General features: G+C 54.1%; 1 protein-coding gene across 5 annotated transcripts in view; it reads left to right on the top strand.

The window, feature by feature from the left end:
• The first annotated feature begins 6,847 nt into the window (after positions 1-6,847).
• Positions 6,848-19,803, top strand: part of ANPEP (alanyl aminopeptidase, membrane) — a 29,995-nt gene continuing 17,039 nt past the window's right edge. Inside the window, exons 1-11 of one of the 5 annotated variants that reach the window (XM_063698841.1) lie at positions 6,848-7,049; positions 7,527-7,707; positions 14,990-15,829; positions 16,336-16,478; positions 16,582-16,721; positions 17,181-17,307; positions 17,391-17,545; positions 17,796-17,909; positions 18,008-18,151; positions 18,291-18,356; positions 18,494-18,559. In XM_063698841.1, the coding sequence (XP_063554911.1) occupies positions 15,216-15,829; positions 16,336-16,478; positions 16,582-16,721; positions 17,181-17,307; positions 17,391-17,545; positions 17,796-17,909; positions 18,008-18,151; positions 18,291-18,356; positions 18,494-18,559 (1,569 nt within the window). In that variant the 5' untranslated portion in view covers positions 6,848-7,049; positions 7,527-7,707; positions 14,990-15,215. Of the gene's footprint in view, positions 7,054-7,526; positions 7,708-14,855; positions 15,830-16,335; positions 16,479-16,581; positions 16,722-17,180; positions 17,308-17,390; positions 17,546-17,795; positions 17,910-18,007; positions 18,152-18,290; positions 18,357-18,493; positions 18,560-19,803 lie in introns of all 5 variants that reach the window. The other 4 variants (XM_063698842.1, XM_063698840.1, XM_063698839.1 and 1 more) reach the window with 4 other exon arrangements.

Genomic DNA, 19,803 nt, shown 5'->3' with positions numbered 1-19,803 from the left:
GTATTTTTAGTAGAGACAGGGTTTTGCCATGTTGGCCAGGCTGGTCTTGAACTCCTGGCCTCAAGCAATCCAACCTCCTCTGCCTCCTAAAGTGCTGGAATTACAGGTATGAGTCACTGCACCTCACCCTTTAAGCAGTATTTTAATGGTTTTGTAGTGGTGGGTGGTTGCTATGAAAATCTCACGTTCTAACAATTCAAAGAATAAACAAGCATATAAGGAAAAAATGGATAGTCTCTCCCCTGTCTCCCTCCCCCAACGCACCCCTGGCTCAAGTCAACCTCACTGAGGCAGAGTGGGTTAATAATTTGGCAAGTTCATTTCCATTTCATCCCAGCACTCATGACAATACACCCGAATGACGCACCCAGAGAGAGGACACTGCAGCTTTGCTGGGTCAGACAGATGTGGCTTCCTCGGAAGGTCTGACACAAGCTGGGCACTGGCCTGGGGTGGTTACTCACGCTTGAGCCATCAGCTTCCTCTATAAAATGGGGACAATCCCTGGGGCTGTTGTAATAGAGGGTGAGATGAAATGCATTGCTTGGAACTTGCTTTTGAACATAAAAATGTACTAATGGACATCATTCCAAGTTGATACATACAGAATTAGCACACACGCTCTGTTGACTGTGTACAGTGTTTCCTGTGGACCTTTATTCACTTGTTTAAAGGGTGCTCTACAGACATTTTGGCTTATTTTTCTTCTGGAACAAGGAATGCTCTAATAAGCCTCCTCCTGCATGAATGGTTTAAGCAGTAGTTTCGTTACTCCCTGGGTTTAGGATAAATTCCCCAAAACAGGATCACTGGATGAAAGGGTAGCTGTGGTTAAATTGTGAATAGGGCTTGCCATTTTATTCATAGCGATTCCCATGTGCCCCAGGACTGTGGGGGGATCCCAGTTCCCCACACCCTGGCCGACTCTAGATGTTATCCGTTGGTCTAGACCTTGGCCAACATCATGAGTGAAAACTGACATCTCATTGTTTTGAAATTGTGTTTCCTGAGTATGACTAAGGTTAAACATCTTTTCACCTGTTAGTTGGCTTTTAAAATTTCCTCCTCTGTGAAGTTTCAGATCTAATCCTTTGCCCAGTTTTCAGTTGTGTTATTTTTATTTTATTTTATTTTCCCAAGTCCTATTCTGCCCTAATGTTTGTTTGTTTATTTATTTATTTTGAGACGGAGTCTCAGTCTGTTGCCCAGGCTGGAATGCAGTGGCATGATCTTGGCTCACTGTAAGCTCCGCCTCCTGGGTTCACGCCATTCTGCTGTCTCAGCCTCCAAAGTAGCTGGGAGTAACAGGCTACCACCACCACGCCCGGCTAATTTTTTGTATTATTATTATTATTTTTTAGTAGAGACGGGGTTTCACCATGTTAGCTAGGATGGTGTTGATCACCTGACCTCGTGATCCTCCCGCCTTAGCCTCCCAAAGTGCTGGGATTACAGGCGTGAGCCACTGCGCCTGGCCTGTTTTTGTGTTTTTTACAAACACCTTGTAGGACCTTTTTAGGACATTATTGATATTAATCTGTTGTTGTTTATATGTGTTGCAAATATTATTGTCCAGTGTAATATTTGGCTTTTGCCATACAGAAGTTTGTATATATTTAAGTTTTCCTTTTGTTATGGAAATTTGAAAACACACTAAAAAATAACAGTAATAATGAACCCTCAATATACCCATCTCTGAGAGTCAACAATTAGCAACATATAGCTAATTTTCCCCTGGTATGGAGGGTTCTTTTTGACTTTGCTTGTGGTGGTTGTGCAATGCAGAGATTTTTACTTTTATGTAGTCAACTGTAGCGGTCTTTTCATTTGTGGAGTATGGATTTCATATACCTAAAAAGGTCTTCCCACTCCACGATTATTAGCAAAACAAAACAGAAAGTACTCTTTCAAGACTTCTAAAATATGATTTATTATTATTATTATTATTATTTTGAGACAGAGTTTTGCTCTTGTTGCCCAGGCTGTAGTGCAGTGGCGCGATCTCGGCTCACCGCAGCCTCTGCGTCCTGGGTTCTAGTGATTCTCCTGCCTCAGCCTCCTGAGTAGCTGGGATTACAGGCATGCGCCACCATGCCCGGCTATTTTTGTATTTTTAGTAGAGATGGGGTTTCTCCATGTTGGTCAGGCTGGTCTCGAACTCCCGACCTGAGGTGATCCGCCTGCCTCAGCCTCCCAAAGTGCTGGGATTACAGACGTGAGCCACCCCGTCCAGCTATGATTTATTATTTTTTAAATGGTAGCATAGTACTTTTTTCATATAGAAGCCCATAATTTATTTAACCAGTCCTCCATTACTGAACATCTAATTGTTTCTGATTTTCCCCTATTTTAAATCATGCTGTACTGAGCATTCCTGACTTCTCCACCCCTTCTGGATTAGGTCAAAGCAAACCTGAGACATCAAATCATTTCATCCAAAAATATAAGTTTATAATTTTTATTTATTTTTTTTTTTGAGAAAGAGTTCTGCTCTTGTCGCCCAGGCTAGAGTGCAATGGTGCGATCTCAGCTCACTGTAACCTCTGTCTCCTAGGTTCAAGTGATTCTCCTGCCTCAGCCTCCTGAGTAGCTGGGATAACCGGTGCCTGCCACCATGCCCGGCTAATTTTTGTATTTTTAGTAGAGACAGATTTTCACCATGTTGGCCGGGACTCCTGACCTCAGGTGATCCACCTGACTCTGCCTCCCAAAGTGCTGGGATTGTAGGCATGAGCCACTGCGCCCAGCCAAGTTAAAAAAAGTTTTTAAAATAGAGATGGGGTCTTGCTATGTTGCCCTGGCCTCAATCGATGCCCCTGCCTTGGCCTCCCAAAGTGCTGGGATTACAGATGTGAGCCACCTCACCTGGCATTCAAATTTTTATATTATAGCCAGGCGCAGTGGCTCACGCCTATAATACCAACATTTTGGGAGGCCAAGGCAAGTGGATCACCTGAGGTTGGGAGTTCCAGACCAGCCTGACCAACATGGAGAAACCCTGTCTCTACTAAAAATACAAAATTAGGTGGGTGTGGTAGCACGTGCCTGTAACTCCAGCTACTCGGAAGGCTGAGGGAGGAGAATCGCTTGAACCCAGGAGGCGGAGGTTGCGGTGAGATAGATTGCGCCATTGCACTCCAGCCTGGGCAGCAAGAGCAAAATTCCATCTCAAAAAAAAAAATTATATTATAAAACCTGTTAATCTTCTGGTCTTTCATCTTCATGTTTAATTTTATTTATATTTTGATTAGACACGGTATTCACATGGTTCAAGATTCAAGAGAACAAAAGGATATGCTGAAAAATGTGTTTCCCACCCTGTTCTCCAGCTCCAGTTTCCTTCCTGGGAAACAACTCGTGTTATCAGCGCATGCACATATAAAAGCAAATTGTGTGTCTCTGTGCTTTTTCCATTTAAGTACAATTGATAAACGACTTGAACACTGCTCTGCGTCTAGGTTTTATTACTAAACGACCTGTCCTGGGGAGCGTTCTGTAAGGAGAATCCTAGTTATTTTTGATAGCCGTATGCATTCCATTGCAGGGCATACAATAATCATTCATTTATCCCATCTCTATTGGTGGACATTTAGGTTGTCTCCAGCTATTAGATTGGTGCAAAAGTCATTGTGGTTTTGGCTCAATGTTGCAGCGATGCAGTGGAAAGCCTTGTGTATTCCTTTCACTTACGTGTGAGCATTATCTGTAGGATAAATTTCTGGAAGTGCCAAGTCAAACAGGACATGCGTTTATATGTTTGATAAATACTGCCCAAATATTCTCTTTTGAGGTCGAGTCAGTCTACACACCAACCAGCAATGCAGGGGATTGCCTGTTTTCCTCCCACCCTTGCGAATAGTGTGTTACCGAACTTTTTTTTTTTTTTTTGAGACAGAGACTCACTCTATCGCTCCGGCTGGAGTGCAGTGACACAATCATGGCTCACTGCAGCCTTGACTTTTCAGGCTCAAGCAATCCTCCCACCTCAGCCTTCCAAGTAGCTGGGACTACAGGCACATGCCACCACGCCCGGCTAATTTTTTTTTTTTGGTAGAGACAGGGTTTTGCCACGTGGCCCACCTGGTTTTAAGTGATTCTCCTGCCTCAGCCTCCCAAAGTACTGGAATTACAGACATGAACCACTGTGCCTGACCTACCAAACTGCTTTTTATCTTTGCTGATCTGGTAAGTGAAGAATAGTATCTTTTGTAGTTATAATTTTCATTTTCTTAATAAGTGAGTTATTGAACATCTTTTTACATGTTTATGAGCCCACGAATTTTCTTTCTGCAGGAGCAAGCACTGTCTCTTCATTTTTTTTTTCGCAGGTGGGGGACAGAGTCTCTCTCTGTTACCCAGGCTGGAGTGTAGTGGCGCAATCTCGGCTCACTGCAATCTCCACCTCCCGGGTTCAAGAGATTCTCCTGCCTCAACCTCCCCAGTAGCTGGGATTACAGGCACCCACCACCAGGCCCACCTAATTTTTGTATTTTTAGTAGAGACAGGGTTTCACTGCGTTGGCCAGGCTGGTCTCGAACTCCTGACCTTGTAATCTGCCTGCCTCGGCCTCCCAAAGTGCTGGGATTACAAGCATGAGCCACCACGCCCAGCCCATTTAGGCTATTTCTGATTTTCCAGTATTATAAGTAATACTGCAGTGAAAAGCCTTGCACATAAATATTCTATTTCCTTAGGCTAAATTTATTTATTTATTTTTTTGAGACAGTCTTGCTCTGTAGTCGAGGCTGGAGTGCAGTCATGTGATCTCAGCTCACTGAAGCCTCTGCCTCCCAGGTTCAAGCGATTCTCGTGCCTCAGCCTCCCAAGTAGGTGGGACCACAGGCACACGCCACCACACCTGGCTGATTTTTGTGTTTTAGTACAGACACAGTTTCACCAGGTTGCCCAGGCTGGCCTTGAATTCCTGACCTCAGGTGATCCACCTGCCTTACAGGCATGAGCCACCACGCCCAGCCTCTTCAGGCTAAATTTCTGAAAGTGATCTTCATTCCTATCCCCAAACTGCCCTCCAGAAAGCTGGGTTGCACTTCTGCCACAGCAGGATCTTTACTCCTCTTAAAATCTCCGCAGAGCCTGGGCGGGAGAGGCAGAGCCCCGGGGGGAAGATTCTCTCCTGGCCTGATGTAGTGTTTTCCTTGGCTTGTCAGACATGGAGGAGATTATGCCAGATATGATAGTGGAGAGAGTCAAACATGCATGAGACTGGAGAGAGAAAAAAAACAAAATAGCCTCTCAGGTCTCGCTCAGAGCCTACTTACTCTTACTTTACACACAATTCTATATTCCAATATGTTTGTGACCTGGTTTTTAAGAGTACAGAGCAAATTAGGAAGGAGAAGCAAGGCTGCTACTTAGAGGTACCCTGGTCCTTCATGAAGTTTCCAAAAGAAGAGCAGGTGCAAGTAAAATAATAAAACAGCCAGTCACAAAGCCATCAATTTGGACCATGCAGTGCAAGACTTTAACTGTCCCAAGGATTCCAATCATGGATAAGGAAGAGCTTAAATTTGATTATAAATCTGAAATTCTGGAAGTCGGCTTGAATATTGTGGTAGACATAATCATATCCTCCTCCTCAAAAGATGCCCTGGTTCTAATGCCCAGAATCTGTGAATATGTTATGCTACCCCGCGAAGGGAAATTACAGTTGCAGGTGGAATTCAAGTTGCCAATCCATTGATTTAAAATAGAAAGATTACCCTGGATTATCTGGGTAGGCCCGATGTAATCACAAAGATGCTCACCAGTGGAAGCAAGAGGCAGAACAGTTGGTGTCAGAGTGACAGATTGTGAGAGACTGGTGGGCCACTGCTGGCTTTGAAGATGGATGGGGCCACCAGCCAAGGAATGTGGGCAGCTTCTAGAAGCCAGAAAAGCCAAAGAAACAGGTTCCCTTCCAGCCTCAAGAAAGCTGTATCCCTCAACCCCCTTGCTTTTAGTCCAGCGGGACCCATTTTGGACTTCTGATTTTACAAAACTTGTAAGATAGTAAATTGGTGTTGTTTTATGTTTGTGTTACCGCAGCCACAGGGAACCAATACAAATATTATCTGGTACCGCCCATTAAAGCTGCTCAGAGACAGGGAGCCCCACCCTGGCGGGGCTCCGGCGGCTGCACAACCTCTGCAAGCAGGATCAAGATGAGAGGCGCAGGCCAGGTGCGGTGGCTCACGCCTGTAATCTCAGCACTTTGGGAGGCCGAAGCGGGCGGATCACTTGAGGTCAGGAGTTCGAGACCAGCCTTACATGGTGAAACCCTGTCTCTACTAAAACTCCAAAAATTAACCAGGCGTGGTGGCGTGCGCCTGTAGTTCCAGCTACTCGGGAGGCTGAGGCAGGAGAATCGCTTGAACCCAGGAGGAGGAAGTTGCAGTGAGCGGAGAAAGCACCACTGCACTCCAGCCTGAGCGACAGAGCGAGACTCTGTCTCAAAAACAAATAAAGGAAAAAGAAAAAAATGAGAAGCGCGTGTTCCCGACTCCGGTGCTTTTTCGCAAGGTCGTCCTACTGCGCCTTCTGAACTACGAGTCCCAGGTACCAAGAAAGTTGAATTGCGTGCCGTGGCGGGTCCGTTATCTGCACCACCCGTCTGCACGGGATGCGCTGGCTTCCTGCCCCGGATGCACAAGGCTCCCTGCGGGACACTCAGGGCGAGGCTCTGAGCCCCTCCCCCGCGGCAGATGCCGTCCAGATGTGGCCGGCGGGGCCCGCGGGCTGCGGCGACAGGGACCCCGTCGGGGGCAGCAGGAGCCCTGGTGCATCCCAGGCCCCGGGGGGAAGGCCGGGCCGTCGGAGGAGCGGAGGAGCCCTGGGGGGCTCCCGGGAAGCCGCGGGCGGACGGGGGAGGAGCCCGGGCGGAGCTGCGGGCGGGCGGCCCGCTAGGGGTGAATCGGGTGGAGTAGTGGTCGGGTCCGGTTACTTCCCTTTAAAAAGACGGGAAAGGAGGAGTCCAGTGCTGGCGGGGCAGGGACGGCGGCGGCGCAGCTCGGAACCCGCCAGGGTCCAGGGTCCAGCGCCCGGCGGCCCAGGCAAGTGGGGCGGGAGGGCGGGGGCTGCGGGCGCGGGTAGGGGTCGCGGGGCAGTTGGGTGCGCGGGAACCGAGGGAGCTGCAGACCCAGCGCTTGGCGCGTGCGGAGCTGGACTTCTGCGGCCGCGACGCCCCTCTTCCCAGATGGGTAAACTGAGGGCCAGGGAAAGCAAAGAATTCTTTTAGCCGAGCTCCCACTACGATCTCGCGGCCAAGTGGGTCCCCAGCGGGCCTCGCAGGGGTCGGAGGGGCTCCCATCTGGGGAGGGGGCCCCAGGGTGGGCGAGGGCGGCGGGAGCCTGGGGAGGACGGACGGGGAGGGCGGCGGAGCGGAGCTCAGCTGCGGCCGGTGGACCCGGCTCGGCCGCGGCCACTCTGTCTCTGGTGGGCGGAGCGCGGCCGAAGGCAAAGGGCGAACCCGGCCCGCCTGTGGGGTCTCTGGCCAACACTGGGCTCAGAGGCCCCTTCTTTAACCTTAGATCTCGCTCCTCGGTCTAAAGCCTCCGCCGCAGCTCTCAGTGAAGAGGAAGGGGAACTCTAGGTGCTCAACGCCCGCGTTACAGTCGCGTTCTCCCTCGCTCCTACAACCCGGCCAAGATGCCGGGGCATGGATGGGGACCGAGGTTTGGGGGTTGTGGAGCCTATTCCACGCCCTCCCTGGTGAGCAACTGAGACAGATCCAGGGCCCCATTGCAATCCACTCTTGGTCTGGGAAGAGGTCCCCTAAACAGGGCCAATGGGATCCTTTCCCCAAATGACTCCAGAACCTCCCCCAGCAGTGCGGTGGGCAGGGACGGCCCAGGTGGGCTATGTCCTGGGGTTTTGTGACTTGATCCCCACTCCTCCCCCACCTCAGCCCCTGGACTGCAACCCACCAGGCCGTGTTCGGGGGTGGTCAGAGCCCTGGTCTCAGCCAGACCTGAGGTCTGATGTGGCTTCATCCCTGAGTCTCTAAACGCCCTGGCCTTACTGGGCCTCAGTTAATTCACCTGTGAAAGGGGAGGCTTGGACCAGAGGGCCCCTCAGGGCATGTGTTTTGTGGAGGGGAGGTGGGCGTGTGGGGTAGGGGCGACCGGGAGGAAGTGGGGACGGCCTCTGTCCCACAGGAAGGCTGGCTAGCCCCAGTGGGTATGGGGGAGCTGGGCAGGGAAGAGGGTGGACTCCCCTCTCCCTGTAGGAGGGTGTGCTGGGCCCATGCGGCCCTCATCCACTCTCAGCCACCTTCCTGTGGAGCCCTAGCCTCCAAGGACACACTGTGAGTGCAAGGAGGCCACCCACAGCGCTGCTCCCACTTCACAGATGGGGAAACCGGCCCAGTGTCTTGAGGCAGCCCAGCTCCCTGCCCTGTGCTTCCCCCAGAGCCTTCTGGGGAATGAGACCTTCGTTACACGCTGGCGCTCCTTACACCCCTACAGCCTTTAAGCTAAGGCCTCCAGCCCCATCGCTATAAGAATTGTACGCTAGGCATTCTGAGGACATAGATGGGGGTCCCCATGTCGGAAGGAGCCAAGGTATTGGAACTGGGTCCAGTTCCTGGGCTGGCTCTGGTGGGAGATCTGGAACCCTATGCTGGGGCTCCTGGACAGCCGTGGAGGCATGGCATGGACAGTGTGTCAGCCGCACACCGAGGCCCTGGGGTGTCCTTATTCACATAGGCTGGCAGCCATCTATCCCTAGCCCGGGCTTCACCCCGGGTGCCTGTCACTCCTGGCCCTACAGTGGTCGAAGTCACACCTTGGAGGCAAGATGTGGGTCCTCCACAGGCCTGTGTCTGGAAGCAGCCCCCAGCACTCCCTGGCTAACAAGTTCTACTTCTGAGAACTACCCCCAGCTCCCAGCCCTGGTCTGGCCCAATGGGTGTGTGTCTTCTCCTGTGGTCTTCAACTCCCCTCCTCGGCACGGCCACAGTAGATGTGAGGGGCTGTATGGGAGGACATTTTTAGGAGGCATATGTAGTTAAGCTGTTGAACCTGCTGCTAACTAGCTGTGTGACCTTGGGCAAATCACTTAACCTTTCTGTGCCTCAGTGTCCTCATTTGCCAAATGGGGGTGATTTTCCTGGTAGGGCACATAGTAGGTGCTCAGTTTCACCTACCATGTGTCTCACCAGGACAATCACCCCCCCATTTGGCAGACAGGAGTTGCCAGGCAGGATCTGTGGCCCCACACAACCCCTATGTGTACTTCCCCCACCCACAAATGCCTCTGCTCCTTCCCTCCTGTGTGCCCCGAATTGGGCTGAAGAGGCTGATGAGAGGCAACTTCCCACTGGGCCCTTCTGAGGTTCTTGCAGGAGGGGCAATGTCCAAGGCTCCCAGAGGAAGCACCCTGGGGTGATGCAGCTATGGGCGGAGGCCTCAGAAGCCTGGGAGAAAGCCAGGGGCCTGCGGGGACAGAGTGTGCCCTGGCCCTGGCCCAGCCCCAGCCTCGTCCCTACCCTTCTCGCTCACTGCTCCCTCAGAGCAGACAATGAACCCCAGGTTGTCCCTGAGCTCCCAGTCTCATAGTTCACAGTCAGGGACACTGAGTGGGAGTGGGTGGGGCCTACCCAAGGACCCAGTGGTCGGGGATGGAGCATGGATAACACAGCAGCTCACCCGGCCACGGGTGCTCAGCTCTCCCGACCACAGCCCCTCCCAGGCTCCTGGAGTCTTCATATTAGAGTAGAAAGCCTCTTGCACTTCACATCTGAGACCAAGGAGCCTCTCCCCACCCACAAGTGTGGGTATCTTCCACACTGTGACTGTGACTTAGTTATGCCCTGGCATGATCGTTGTCAACCTTCATGTTTTTTGGTTTTGGCTTTGGTTTTAGTTTAGAAGAACTTACGTTTTCTGGACTAAAACATAGGCAGGGAAGAAATACATAAACCCATAGAAAGGCTGCTTTAGTTGAAGTGGGTTGAGAGCTCGGCTTCTACCCCGTCAAGAAATTCACAGCGAAAGGAACACATGCATTTTGCTCACCGGCAGAAAGAGCCCGCGCCAAAGACAACCCACAGGGCCACCAACCCCAACATCATACAGGGTGGAGCAGCAGTTCCCAAAGCGGGTGCAACTGGACAAGATACTTTTAGGAGCTACCTAGAGGAACAATTTTTTCTTTTTCTTTTTCTTTTTTTTTATTGAGACGGAGTCTCACTCTGTCGCCCAGGCTGGAGTGCAGTGGCACGATTTCGGCCCACTGCAACCTCCGCCTCCCAGGTTCACGCCATTCTCCTGCCTCAGCCTCCCGAGTAGTTGGGATTACAGGCACCTACCACCACGCCCGGCTAATATTTTGTATTTTTAGTAGAGATGAGGTTTCACCGTGTTAGCCAGGATGGTCTCGATCTGCTGACCTCGTGATCCACCCGCCTCAGCCTCCCAAAGTGCTGAGATTACAGGCATGAGCCAACACGCCCGGCCCGGGAACAATTTTTAAATCAATAGTCATGAATTGTTAATATAAATTAACACATCCAACCATGATTTTATCGCTCAGAAGGAGGCTAAGAAAGTGAATTGATTTAAAGAAAAATACGAAGTAAATAATCACAAAGGTGGATCACGAAGGTGGTTTGTGCACAGCCCAGAATCCCAGGAAGGAATGTCGGGTAGGGAGGGTGGAACCTGTCCCGAGGATCAAGGCTCTGAAGTTCCATCCTTAACCGCTGTCTCTCATTCTTGCATTGATGCCCCATTCCACAAGCACGTGTTGCCCGCCCACTGCACGCCAGGTGTAGAGGATACGGCACACCTGGTGCTACCCTCATGGAGGCACTTGGAGGGCTGCCTGGGGACAGCACCACTGACTTGAGTCTCCAGGGCAAGTGGGGAGTGGATGAAGCAAAGGCAGGAAGCTTTCCAGGCCCAAGGATCAGCTTGTGTGTAGGGAGGAAGGGAGAATGAAGGGGGGAAAAACAGGTTGGATTTGAACTGAAAGAGGCCACTGGGGTGGAGCACAGAAGTGACAGGGGAGAGCGTTTGAGATGAGGCCAGAGAATCACTGGGGGCTGGATCACACGGGCCCTGTAGGTCATGGCAAGGACTGTGGGTGTTGTCATTCATTTGGCCAACATGTATTGGGCTCCTGCCTTGTGCTAGGCATGGAGGGGCATACGATGCCACCAGGCCTTCCTTTGAGGTGCTTGGGTGCAGCAGCAGGCTTCTGAACACATCGATAGCATTTTTCTTTTTCTTTTTTTTTTCTTTTTTGAAACAGAGTCTCGTTCTGTTGTCGTCCAGACTGGAGTGTAGTGGCACGATCTCCGCCCACTGCAACCTCCACCTCTTGCATTCGAGCGATTCTTCCACCTCAGCCCCCCAAGTAGCTGGGACTACAGGCGTGCGCCACCACACCCAGCTAATTTTGTATTTCTATTTATTTATTTATTTATTTTTTGAGACAGAGTCTTGCACCATCCCCCAGGCTGGAGTACAGTGGCACAATCTCGGCTCACTGCAACCTCCGCCTCCCGGGTTCAAGCGATTCTCCTGCCTCAGCCTCCTGAGTAGCTGGGATTACAGGCACCTGCTACCATGCCCAGCTAATTTTTTGTATTTTTATTAGAGACGAGGTTTCACCATGTTGGCCAGGCTGGTCTCGAACTCCTGACCTCGTGATCTGCCCGCCTCGGCCTCCTAAAGTGCTGAGATTACAGGCATGAGCTACCGCGCTCAGCCTCAGTGGCATTTTCCTAAGTGCTGTGATAGAGGTGGGAACTGGAGACTGGGGAAGCACAGAGGGGAGTGGGGGCTGGTGTGCATGATAAGGCAGTGACACTGAGTTGGGTTTTGAAGGATGAGTAGGAGTTTGACAAGAGGGAGAGGAAAGGCATTCCTGGCAGTGGGAACAGAATGAGCAAAGTCACAGAGGTATGAAAAAGCCCCGATGATCTGGGGAGACACTGGCAGCTGGAGCCACAGTGGGCAGTAGAAAGAGGACAGGCCAGAGGGTCAAGTTCACAGAAGGTATTAAGGCCCAAGCCAGAGTTGAGGTTTCACTCTGCAGGTTGGGCACCAGGTTTGAATGGGAGAGTCCCACCCACACTCTTAGGAAGAGCCCTCTGCTGACGTGTGCTGGCGGGGTTGGGTGACAGGGGAGGGTAGCATAGCCACCACTGCCCGATGGGGTGTGGAGGTGGCCAGGCCTGGGCTGTGGCAGGGGGCTGGAGGAGGGAAGCCCTTTTGTGTGTTCCTAAAGGTGGGGGCTTCAGAGCATGGCTGCCTCTGTGCCCCCAGCCTGGGTTGGCCTGGTGCCTAGAGCAGGGACCTCTCATTATAGAGCCAACTTTGGGCTACCTGCTGCACCAACTTGGAAGACCAGAGGCCTTGTCCAGAAGAGTGAAGATTCCAGCCAGCTGGGCCTATGGGCTGAATCCAAAGCAAACAGGAAGAGAGCATGGTGGGCCAGGCCGGGCCTCTTTCTTTGTTTAGAAAAGGGATTAGTCCAGGCCGACTTGTGGGTCTTTCTGCTGCAAAGGTGGGAGGGGGCTGCAGGCTCCGTCAGGGACATATCAAAAGGCTTTTCAGGGGCAGGCATGGTGCCTTAGTGCCAGCCTGGGGGGTGCTGTAAAGATGGCCTCCCTTGGCGAATTCCACCCGATGGGAGGAACCTGGCAGCCAGCATGTGCTGGGAGCCACTGCTCCCTCTCTTACCACGCCCAAGCTGGAGCCCTTCCTGACACCTGATTTCGCACGATTGCCCCTTGGGGTCATCACCCAAGCCTAATGGGGTGTCTGCTAGTCACTGCAGTGGGAGGTCCATGCTGGTCCCAGACCAAGGCCCCTTGGGGAAATGCCAAAGGCTCAGAACACCCTCAGTCTCAAAGGTGGGCACCCAGGACTCCCCCCAAAGACCCTGTGCTTAGACTCGGCCTCCATACACCAGACGAGAGGTGGCAGGTATTTGTGTTTTGCTTATGCCTGAACTAATCCACGTGTCCCTTCAGTTCACACATTGCATTTATTTAAGAAGCCTTCCTGCAAGCTCAGGGGTGGCAGGGGTGGCAGACGAGTGAGGCCCTCAGGGAGCAGAGCTGAGGGAGCAGGAAGGCATGTGGGCCCTGACATGCTGGGGCCTGGCACGAGTCCGGCCTGCCTGCCATGCTTGGAGAAGGGCTCAGAAGAGGCAGGCACTTCTCCTGGGGGCAGGTGTGGGGTGGGGACAAGCTGGGAGACAGAGGCCAGAAAGACTTTGGTAAGGAGTTTCTCCTGGACTGCCTCATTCATTCATTTACTCAGCCCTTCGTGCATGTGCGCATCCACTCAACGTCTCAGTAATGAGGACCTACTGTGTGCCAGGCCCTGTGCTAAGTGCTGGTGAGGCCCTGCCGTCACGGGGCCTGCAGTCCAGGACTCAAGTTATCACCACACAGATCAAAGGGAAAACCGAGCTGAGTTCTGGGGCTTTGCAGAACAGGTTTGTGGAGCTAATGGAGCTCATAGGAGCTTGACTTGGTCAGGGAGGTCAGGGCAGCCTCGCTGCAGAAGACTTGTAGGATGGAAAGGAATTAACCAAGGCAATAGGGAAGAGAAGATCCAGGCAGAGGGAACAGGTTGTGCCAAGGCCCTGGGGCTTGATGAAGGCCAGAGTGGCTGGGGCACTGCAACAGACGGGAAGAGGCCAGAAAATGGGCAGGCTGACTGTACCTGGGCTTGTGGGTTCCTTTAGGAGGTCTGGTCTGGACTCTACAAGCAAAAGGAAGGTTTTTTTTTAGCAGTGGCATAAAATGATCCAATTTGTGTTGAGCAGGTTCAAGCAGGCCCGAATGGAGGCAGGGAGTCCGTAGGGGTGCTGCTGTGTCCACATAAATGATGAGAATGGTTTTGACCAAGTGCATCTTGCGATGGGGGAATGTGGGTGAATTGGATGTGGAGTGAGGTCAGGCGGTGTTGAGGTCTGAGAAACTGGGCTGGTGGATGGGGAAAGTGACAATGAACATAATTTTCCTGTAAGGTGTGTATTTTATTTTGTATGGTAAGTAATATCTTCATTTCTACCAAGGATAGAAAGAGGCAATTGTTGAGCTTTGGGTAAGAAAGAAGGGAACGATTTTTTTCTTTTTTCTTTTGAGTCAGAGTCTCACTCTGTCACCCAGGCTGGAGTGCAGTGGTGCGATCTCAGCTCACTGCAACCTCTGCCTCCCGGATTCAAGCAATTCTCTGCCTCAGCCTCCCAAGTAGCTGGGATTACAGGCGCCCGCCACCACGCCCAACTAATTTTTTTGTATTTTTAGTAGAGACGGGGTTTCACCATGTTGGCCAGGCTGGTCTTGAACTCCTAACCTCATGATCCACCCACCTCGGCCTTCCAAAGTGCTAGGATTACAGGCGTGAGCCACCACGCCCAGCCGGGAATGATTTTTAATCATTCTACTATTTGGTGTTTAATATGTTTTCTCATTAAATCTGTTCAACAAACCTGAGAGGTAAATACTGTTATTTATTTATGAGGAGAGAGGTTCAGAAGGGTAAAGTTACCTGCTCAAGGTCACAGCTGGAAAGAGGTGAAGCCTTCAGCAAAAAAAGCAAAACAACTCGTTTCATTTTATTCCGTGAGCTGATAATGGAGGAAAAAGTATTTGGCAAGAAGCGGCCAGGAGGGGAACCTGGAGGAACTCCCTGCTCTTGAAGAATGCAAGGGAGGCTGGGACCTTGTCACTGAGGAGCCCCTGGCATCCTTCCAGAGATGCAACCAAAGGGGTGACCCCAGTGTGTTCTTAATAGGAGCCGGGAACCCCTTCTCTGTGCACCTCCCACCTCTTGCCCCTGGGAAGTCCTTCCCTGACTCTAACCTCTGTTCTGATGCTGTTCCCACCCTCTCAGCTCTCAAGCAGATCAATGCAAGCCACCTGGCCGCTTGCTTTGCCCGCTGGGCCCACAGCCGGAAGCCTGCCCTTCAGCCCTCGGGCCTGATCCCAGGCGCCTGCAGCCTGTAACCAGACCCTGTTTGCTTCCAGCAGGCACCCCCCGAGCCCAGCTCCACACACCGTTCCTGGATCTCCTCTCCCCAGGCAGAGCGTGCCCCTGCCCAGTCCAGTGACCTTCGCCTGTTGGAGCCCTGGTTAATTTTTGCCCAGTCTGCCTGTTGTGGGGCTCCTCCCCTTCGGGGATATAAGCCCGGCCTGGGGCTGCTCCGTTCTCTGCCTGGCCTGAGGCTCCCTGAGCCGCCTCCCCACCATCACCATGGCCAAGGGCTTCTACATTTCCAAGTCCCTGGGCATCCTGGGGATCCTCCTGGGCGTGGCAGCCGTGTGCACAATCATCGCACTGTCAGTGGTGTACTCCCAGGAGAAGAACAAGAACGCCAACAGCTCCCCCGTGGCCTCCACCACCCCGTCCGCCTCAGCCACCACCAACCCCGCCTCGGCCACCACCTTGGACCAAAGTAAAGCATGGAATCGTTACCGCCTCCCCAGCACGCTGAAACCCGATTCCTACCAGGTGACGCTGAGACCGTACCTCACCCCCAATGACAGGGGCCTGTACGTTTTTAAGGGCTCCAGCACCGTCCGTTTCACCTGCAAGGAGGCCACTGACGTCATCATCATCCACAGCAAGAAGCTCAACTACACCCTCAGCCAGGGGCACAGGGTGGTCCTGCGTGGTGTGGGAGGCTCCCAGCCCCCCGACATTGACAGGACTGAGCTGGTGGAGCCCACCGAGTACCTGGTGGTGCACCTCAAGGGCTCCCTGGTGAAGGACAGCCAGTATGAGATGGACAGCGAGTTCGAGGGGGAGTTGGCAGATGACCTGGCGGGCTTCTACCGCAGCGAGTACATGGAGGGCAATGTCAGAAAGTGAGTTCCGGCTGGGCTGCCCGGTGGGGTGGATCCGAGGTGCTGAGGCAAGGCTGGATTCTGAGGGCCAAGGAAGGACTTAGCTTGCAGGCCTTTGAACCCTGTGGAGCCCGAGACTGGCCCATTGCTTCACCTCCAGCTGCTGGCAGAGCAGCTGCCAACGCACCGAACTGGGAGGGCTTCCCCACCCCTCACCAGGGAGCTGGGGATGAGGGACGGAGTGTCCCTTGGACAGAAAGGAAAACCGAGGCTCAGAGGAGAAAAACTCACCCGAGGTCCCTGAGAGCCTGCTGGCACCCCGAATCCAGAAGGAGCCCCAACCCCCACCAGTCAGCTGGCCTGGCAGGGCTCCAGAGGCTCCCGGCGAGGTGCGGGTGGGAGAAGGAGCAGGGGTTAGGCTGGGGCAGCCTTCCATGTACCCCTTTCCCTGCATGCCTGGTAGCATCCTCAGAGCCCCTCCCACACCCCCAGCTCTGGCACACCCTGTAACTTTCCTGTTGGGGCAGGGTGGTGGCCACAACACAGATGCAGGCTGCAGATGCCCGGAAGTCCTTCCCATGCTTCGATGAGCCGGCCATGAAGGCCGAGTTCAACATCACGCTTATCCACCCCAAGGACCTGACAGCCCTGTCCAACATGCTTCCCAAAGGTGAGTGGGCCCTGCCTGCGGCCACACGGCCAGGAGGCAGGCACCCTGGGCTGGGGTGTGGGGCAGGAGGGTACATCCTCACACACACATGCTCCCTGCCCAGGTCCCAGCACCCCACTTCCAGAAGACCCCAACTGGAGTGTCACTGAGTTCCACACCACGCCCAAGATGTCCACGTACTTGCTGGCCTTCATTGTCAGTGAGTTCGACTACGTGGAGAAGCAGGCATCCAATGGTGTCTTGGTATGAGGCTGGGCCCATCTCTCCTTCACGTGGGCTGGCCCCTGCTTGAGGGGTCTTCCTGTTCTCTTCATCCCTGTGCCAGTTTCTGAATTGTTAGGCCAGGGTTGGAATCTCACCTCTGAGTGATTTCAGGCAAGTGTCTTGTTCTCTGGTTCTCCATTTCTGCACCAGAAAAATGAAAACAATGGTTTCTCTTCATGAAGGGAGTTCCTGACCCACCGGTTACCAGACAGACGGTGGCTATGATGATTGTTATTCTCCAAAGGCCCTTCTCTAGGACCCACAGCCTCCAGACCCCCCTAGCGTTCCCCTCTGCTGACCAGGCCTCTAGGTTTAGCTTGATTGGCCCCCAGCCCTGGCCCATCAGGGATCCCCCCAGCCCACTGGGCCTTGGGACCCAGCCCACCTGCCCCAGGATCAAACAGGAGCCCTGGCCTGCTTCTCCCTCACACCTTGCAGATCCGGATCTGGGCCCGGCCCAGTGCCATTGCGGCAGGCCACGGCGATTATGCCCTGAACGTGACGGGCCCCATCCTTAATTTCTTTGCTGGTCATTATGACACACCCTACCCACTCCCAAAATCAGGTGAGTGGGGTTCCTTGAGGAGGGAGGCAGTGGATGGAGCTCCACTCTCAGAGGCCATCCTGCCAATGGCCTCGCCTCCCCAGACCAGATTGGCCTGCCGGACTTCAACGCCGGCGCCATGGAGAACTGGGGACTGGTGACCTACCGGGAGAACTCCCTGCTGTTCGACCCCCTGTCCTCCTCCAGCAGCAACAAGGAGCGGGTGGTCACTGTGATTGCTCATGAGCTGGCCCACCAGGTAGACCCCCATCTCGGGGAGTGCGGAGAAGGAAACAGGGGCTCCGAGAGGAGACGGTGCAAGTCCAGGCTCTGCCCCGGGCTGCTGAGAAGGGAGGAGGGTGCCACCTGGCAGGGCAGCAGGAAGGGGTCACGATGGTGTTGAAGTCCCCACTGTGCCTGGCAGATGGCCAGCCCTGGGGAGGGTAGTTCTGGGGATTCTCAGTGCCCAGCCTGGGCGTGGCTTGCCCAGCTGACCCCTCCCCCCGCAGTGGTTCGGGAACCTGGTGACCATAGAGTGGTGGAATGACCTGTGGCTGAACGAGGGCTTCGCCTCCTACGTGGAGTACCTGGGTGCTGACTATGCGGAGCCCACCTGGAACTTTGTGAGCCAGCTGCCCTGGGGTCTGGCGCGGGGGGCATGGAGGGAGACCTGGGCCACCGCTACCAGGCCAGTCTCCTGATGGCCCTGGGGAATTTGCAGAAAGACCTCATGGTGCTGAATGATGTGTACAGCGTGATGGCCGTGGATGCACTGGCCTCCTCCCACCCGCTGTCCACTCCCGCCTCGGAGATCAACACTCCGGCCCAGATCAGTGAGCTGTTTGACACCATCTCCTACAGCAAGGTGCAGCCCGCTCCTCGTGGGGCACGGGGAAGGAGGTGGGGACTTGGCCTGGAGGGGCCTCACTGAAGCCAGGGTCTGGGGGCACAGGGTCCTGGTGGCTCTGCACAGCCTTCTGAGTGCCCCCTCACCCCCACCCCAGGGCGCCTCAGTCCTCAGGATGCTCTCCAGCTTCCTGTCCGAGGACGTATTCAAGCAGGGCCTGGCAGTGAGTATAGCACCCTGGGCCAGCCATGAGGGTGGGTCTCCTTCTGCCCCTTGCCCTTGACCCGGGCCTCTGCCCACCACAGAGGGGGAGCCTGGGGGGCTCCAGCTGTGCTCTCACTGTGCCCCGTCTTTCCACAGTCCTACCTCCACACCTTTGCCTACCAGAACACCATCTACCTGAACCTGTGGGACCACCTGCAGGAGGTCAGTAGCAGCCAGCCTCTCCACAGCCATCCTGTTGGGGTCTTGAGATGCTGAAGGTACCTGGGGGCAGCACATACATAAGAGAATGGGTCCAGCTCCGCAGCTGACCAGCCCTGCAGGGTGGATGGAGCCTCCGTTGCTCTTCCCTATAGTGGAAGCCGGGATGGCTCCTTGCAAGAGGTGTCTGAGTGAGGCTGTGGTTGAGGTCCTGGCCGGCAGCTGACCTCAGGCTACAGCCGGCTCCTTGATGGGTGCTGTGGAGCCCCTTCCTGGTGGTGAGGAAACTGCCCTCATGGTTCCCGCCTCTGCCCAGAACTCTGGAGCCTGACATTCAACCTTCTCCCCACTCCTGGCTGCCCTGTGCCCCCCGCTGGCGCCACGGGCATGTCTCTGCACACAGCTCCACCACCCTCAGCAGGAACTCTGCCCTCTGCCCCTGCCCCGGCTCGAGTTCCTCTCCATCAGACCCCGCACAGCCCCTGTTTGTGGGGCAAACCCCCAGACTGCCACACCCTCCTGCCTTCCCCCAGAGGCTGCCGCTCCTCCACCTCCCCCGGGGTTGGAGTCCACCTCCTCTCCATCCTGCCCCCATCATTTCCGCTCCCTGACAGCTGCCCCCCACCCCTTCCCTGCAGCTCTGCCCAATGCCAGCCTCTTAAGCCAGAGGACAGACATGTCCTCTCCTCACCGACAGCCCCTCCAGAGTTCCGAGCCCCAAATTCCCGTCCAGCATCTACCCCACTGTTGCTGCTGCACTTCCAGTCCAGGCCAGTCTCACCAGGGAAGCGAGACCCAGGATCTTGTCACAGAGTCACAGTTGAGGTCCGGGTCCCTGCTGGGCAATTTCCAACCCCCTAGACCCCAAGATGCTGCTGACAAAATGATACTGTCATTGCCTGGGTCTCCCCCACTACCTTCCTTGCCCTGCCCCAACTTCCCCTTTGCGTTCCCTCCTAAGCCAAGCCCTCCTCCCTCTCACTCCTCTTTCCTGAGACCCTCGGCCGGCGGCCCCCAGCTGGTTCCTCCCCACATGCTCTTCTGCCCTCTGTGTGGCCCCGTTCTTAGGTGATTCCTTTCTTCAGTTATTAACAAATGGTGTTGGCTTTCTGTTGTGATGACAAAGGCAAGGCAGGCGCATGAGCAAAGATCCAAGAAGACAAGAAGACAACAACAGTGCCCCTGAGTCCTGCCCCACACCCCAGTCCGAGTGCACTTCCCTCATGCGACCCGCAGGGCCCCGTCCC

This window comes from Gorilla gorilla, chromosome 16, assembly GCF_029281585.2.
Source record: "Gorilla gorilla gorilla isolate KB3781 chromosome 16, NHGRI_mGorGor1-v2.1_pri, whole genome shotgun sequence".
NCBI classification, from domain to species: domain Eukaryota; kingdom Metazoa; phylum Chordata; class Mammalia; order Primates; family Hominidae; genus Gorilla; species Gorilla gorilla.
Note: the sequence above shows the minus strand (reverse complement) of the source record. Positions and strands in the feature narration are given on the sequence as shown.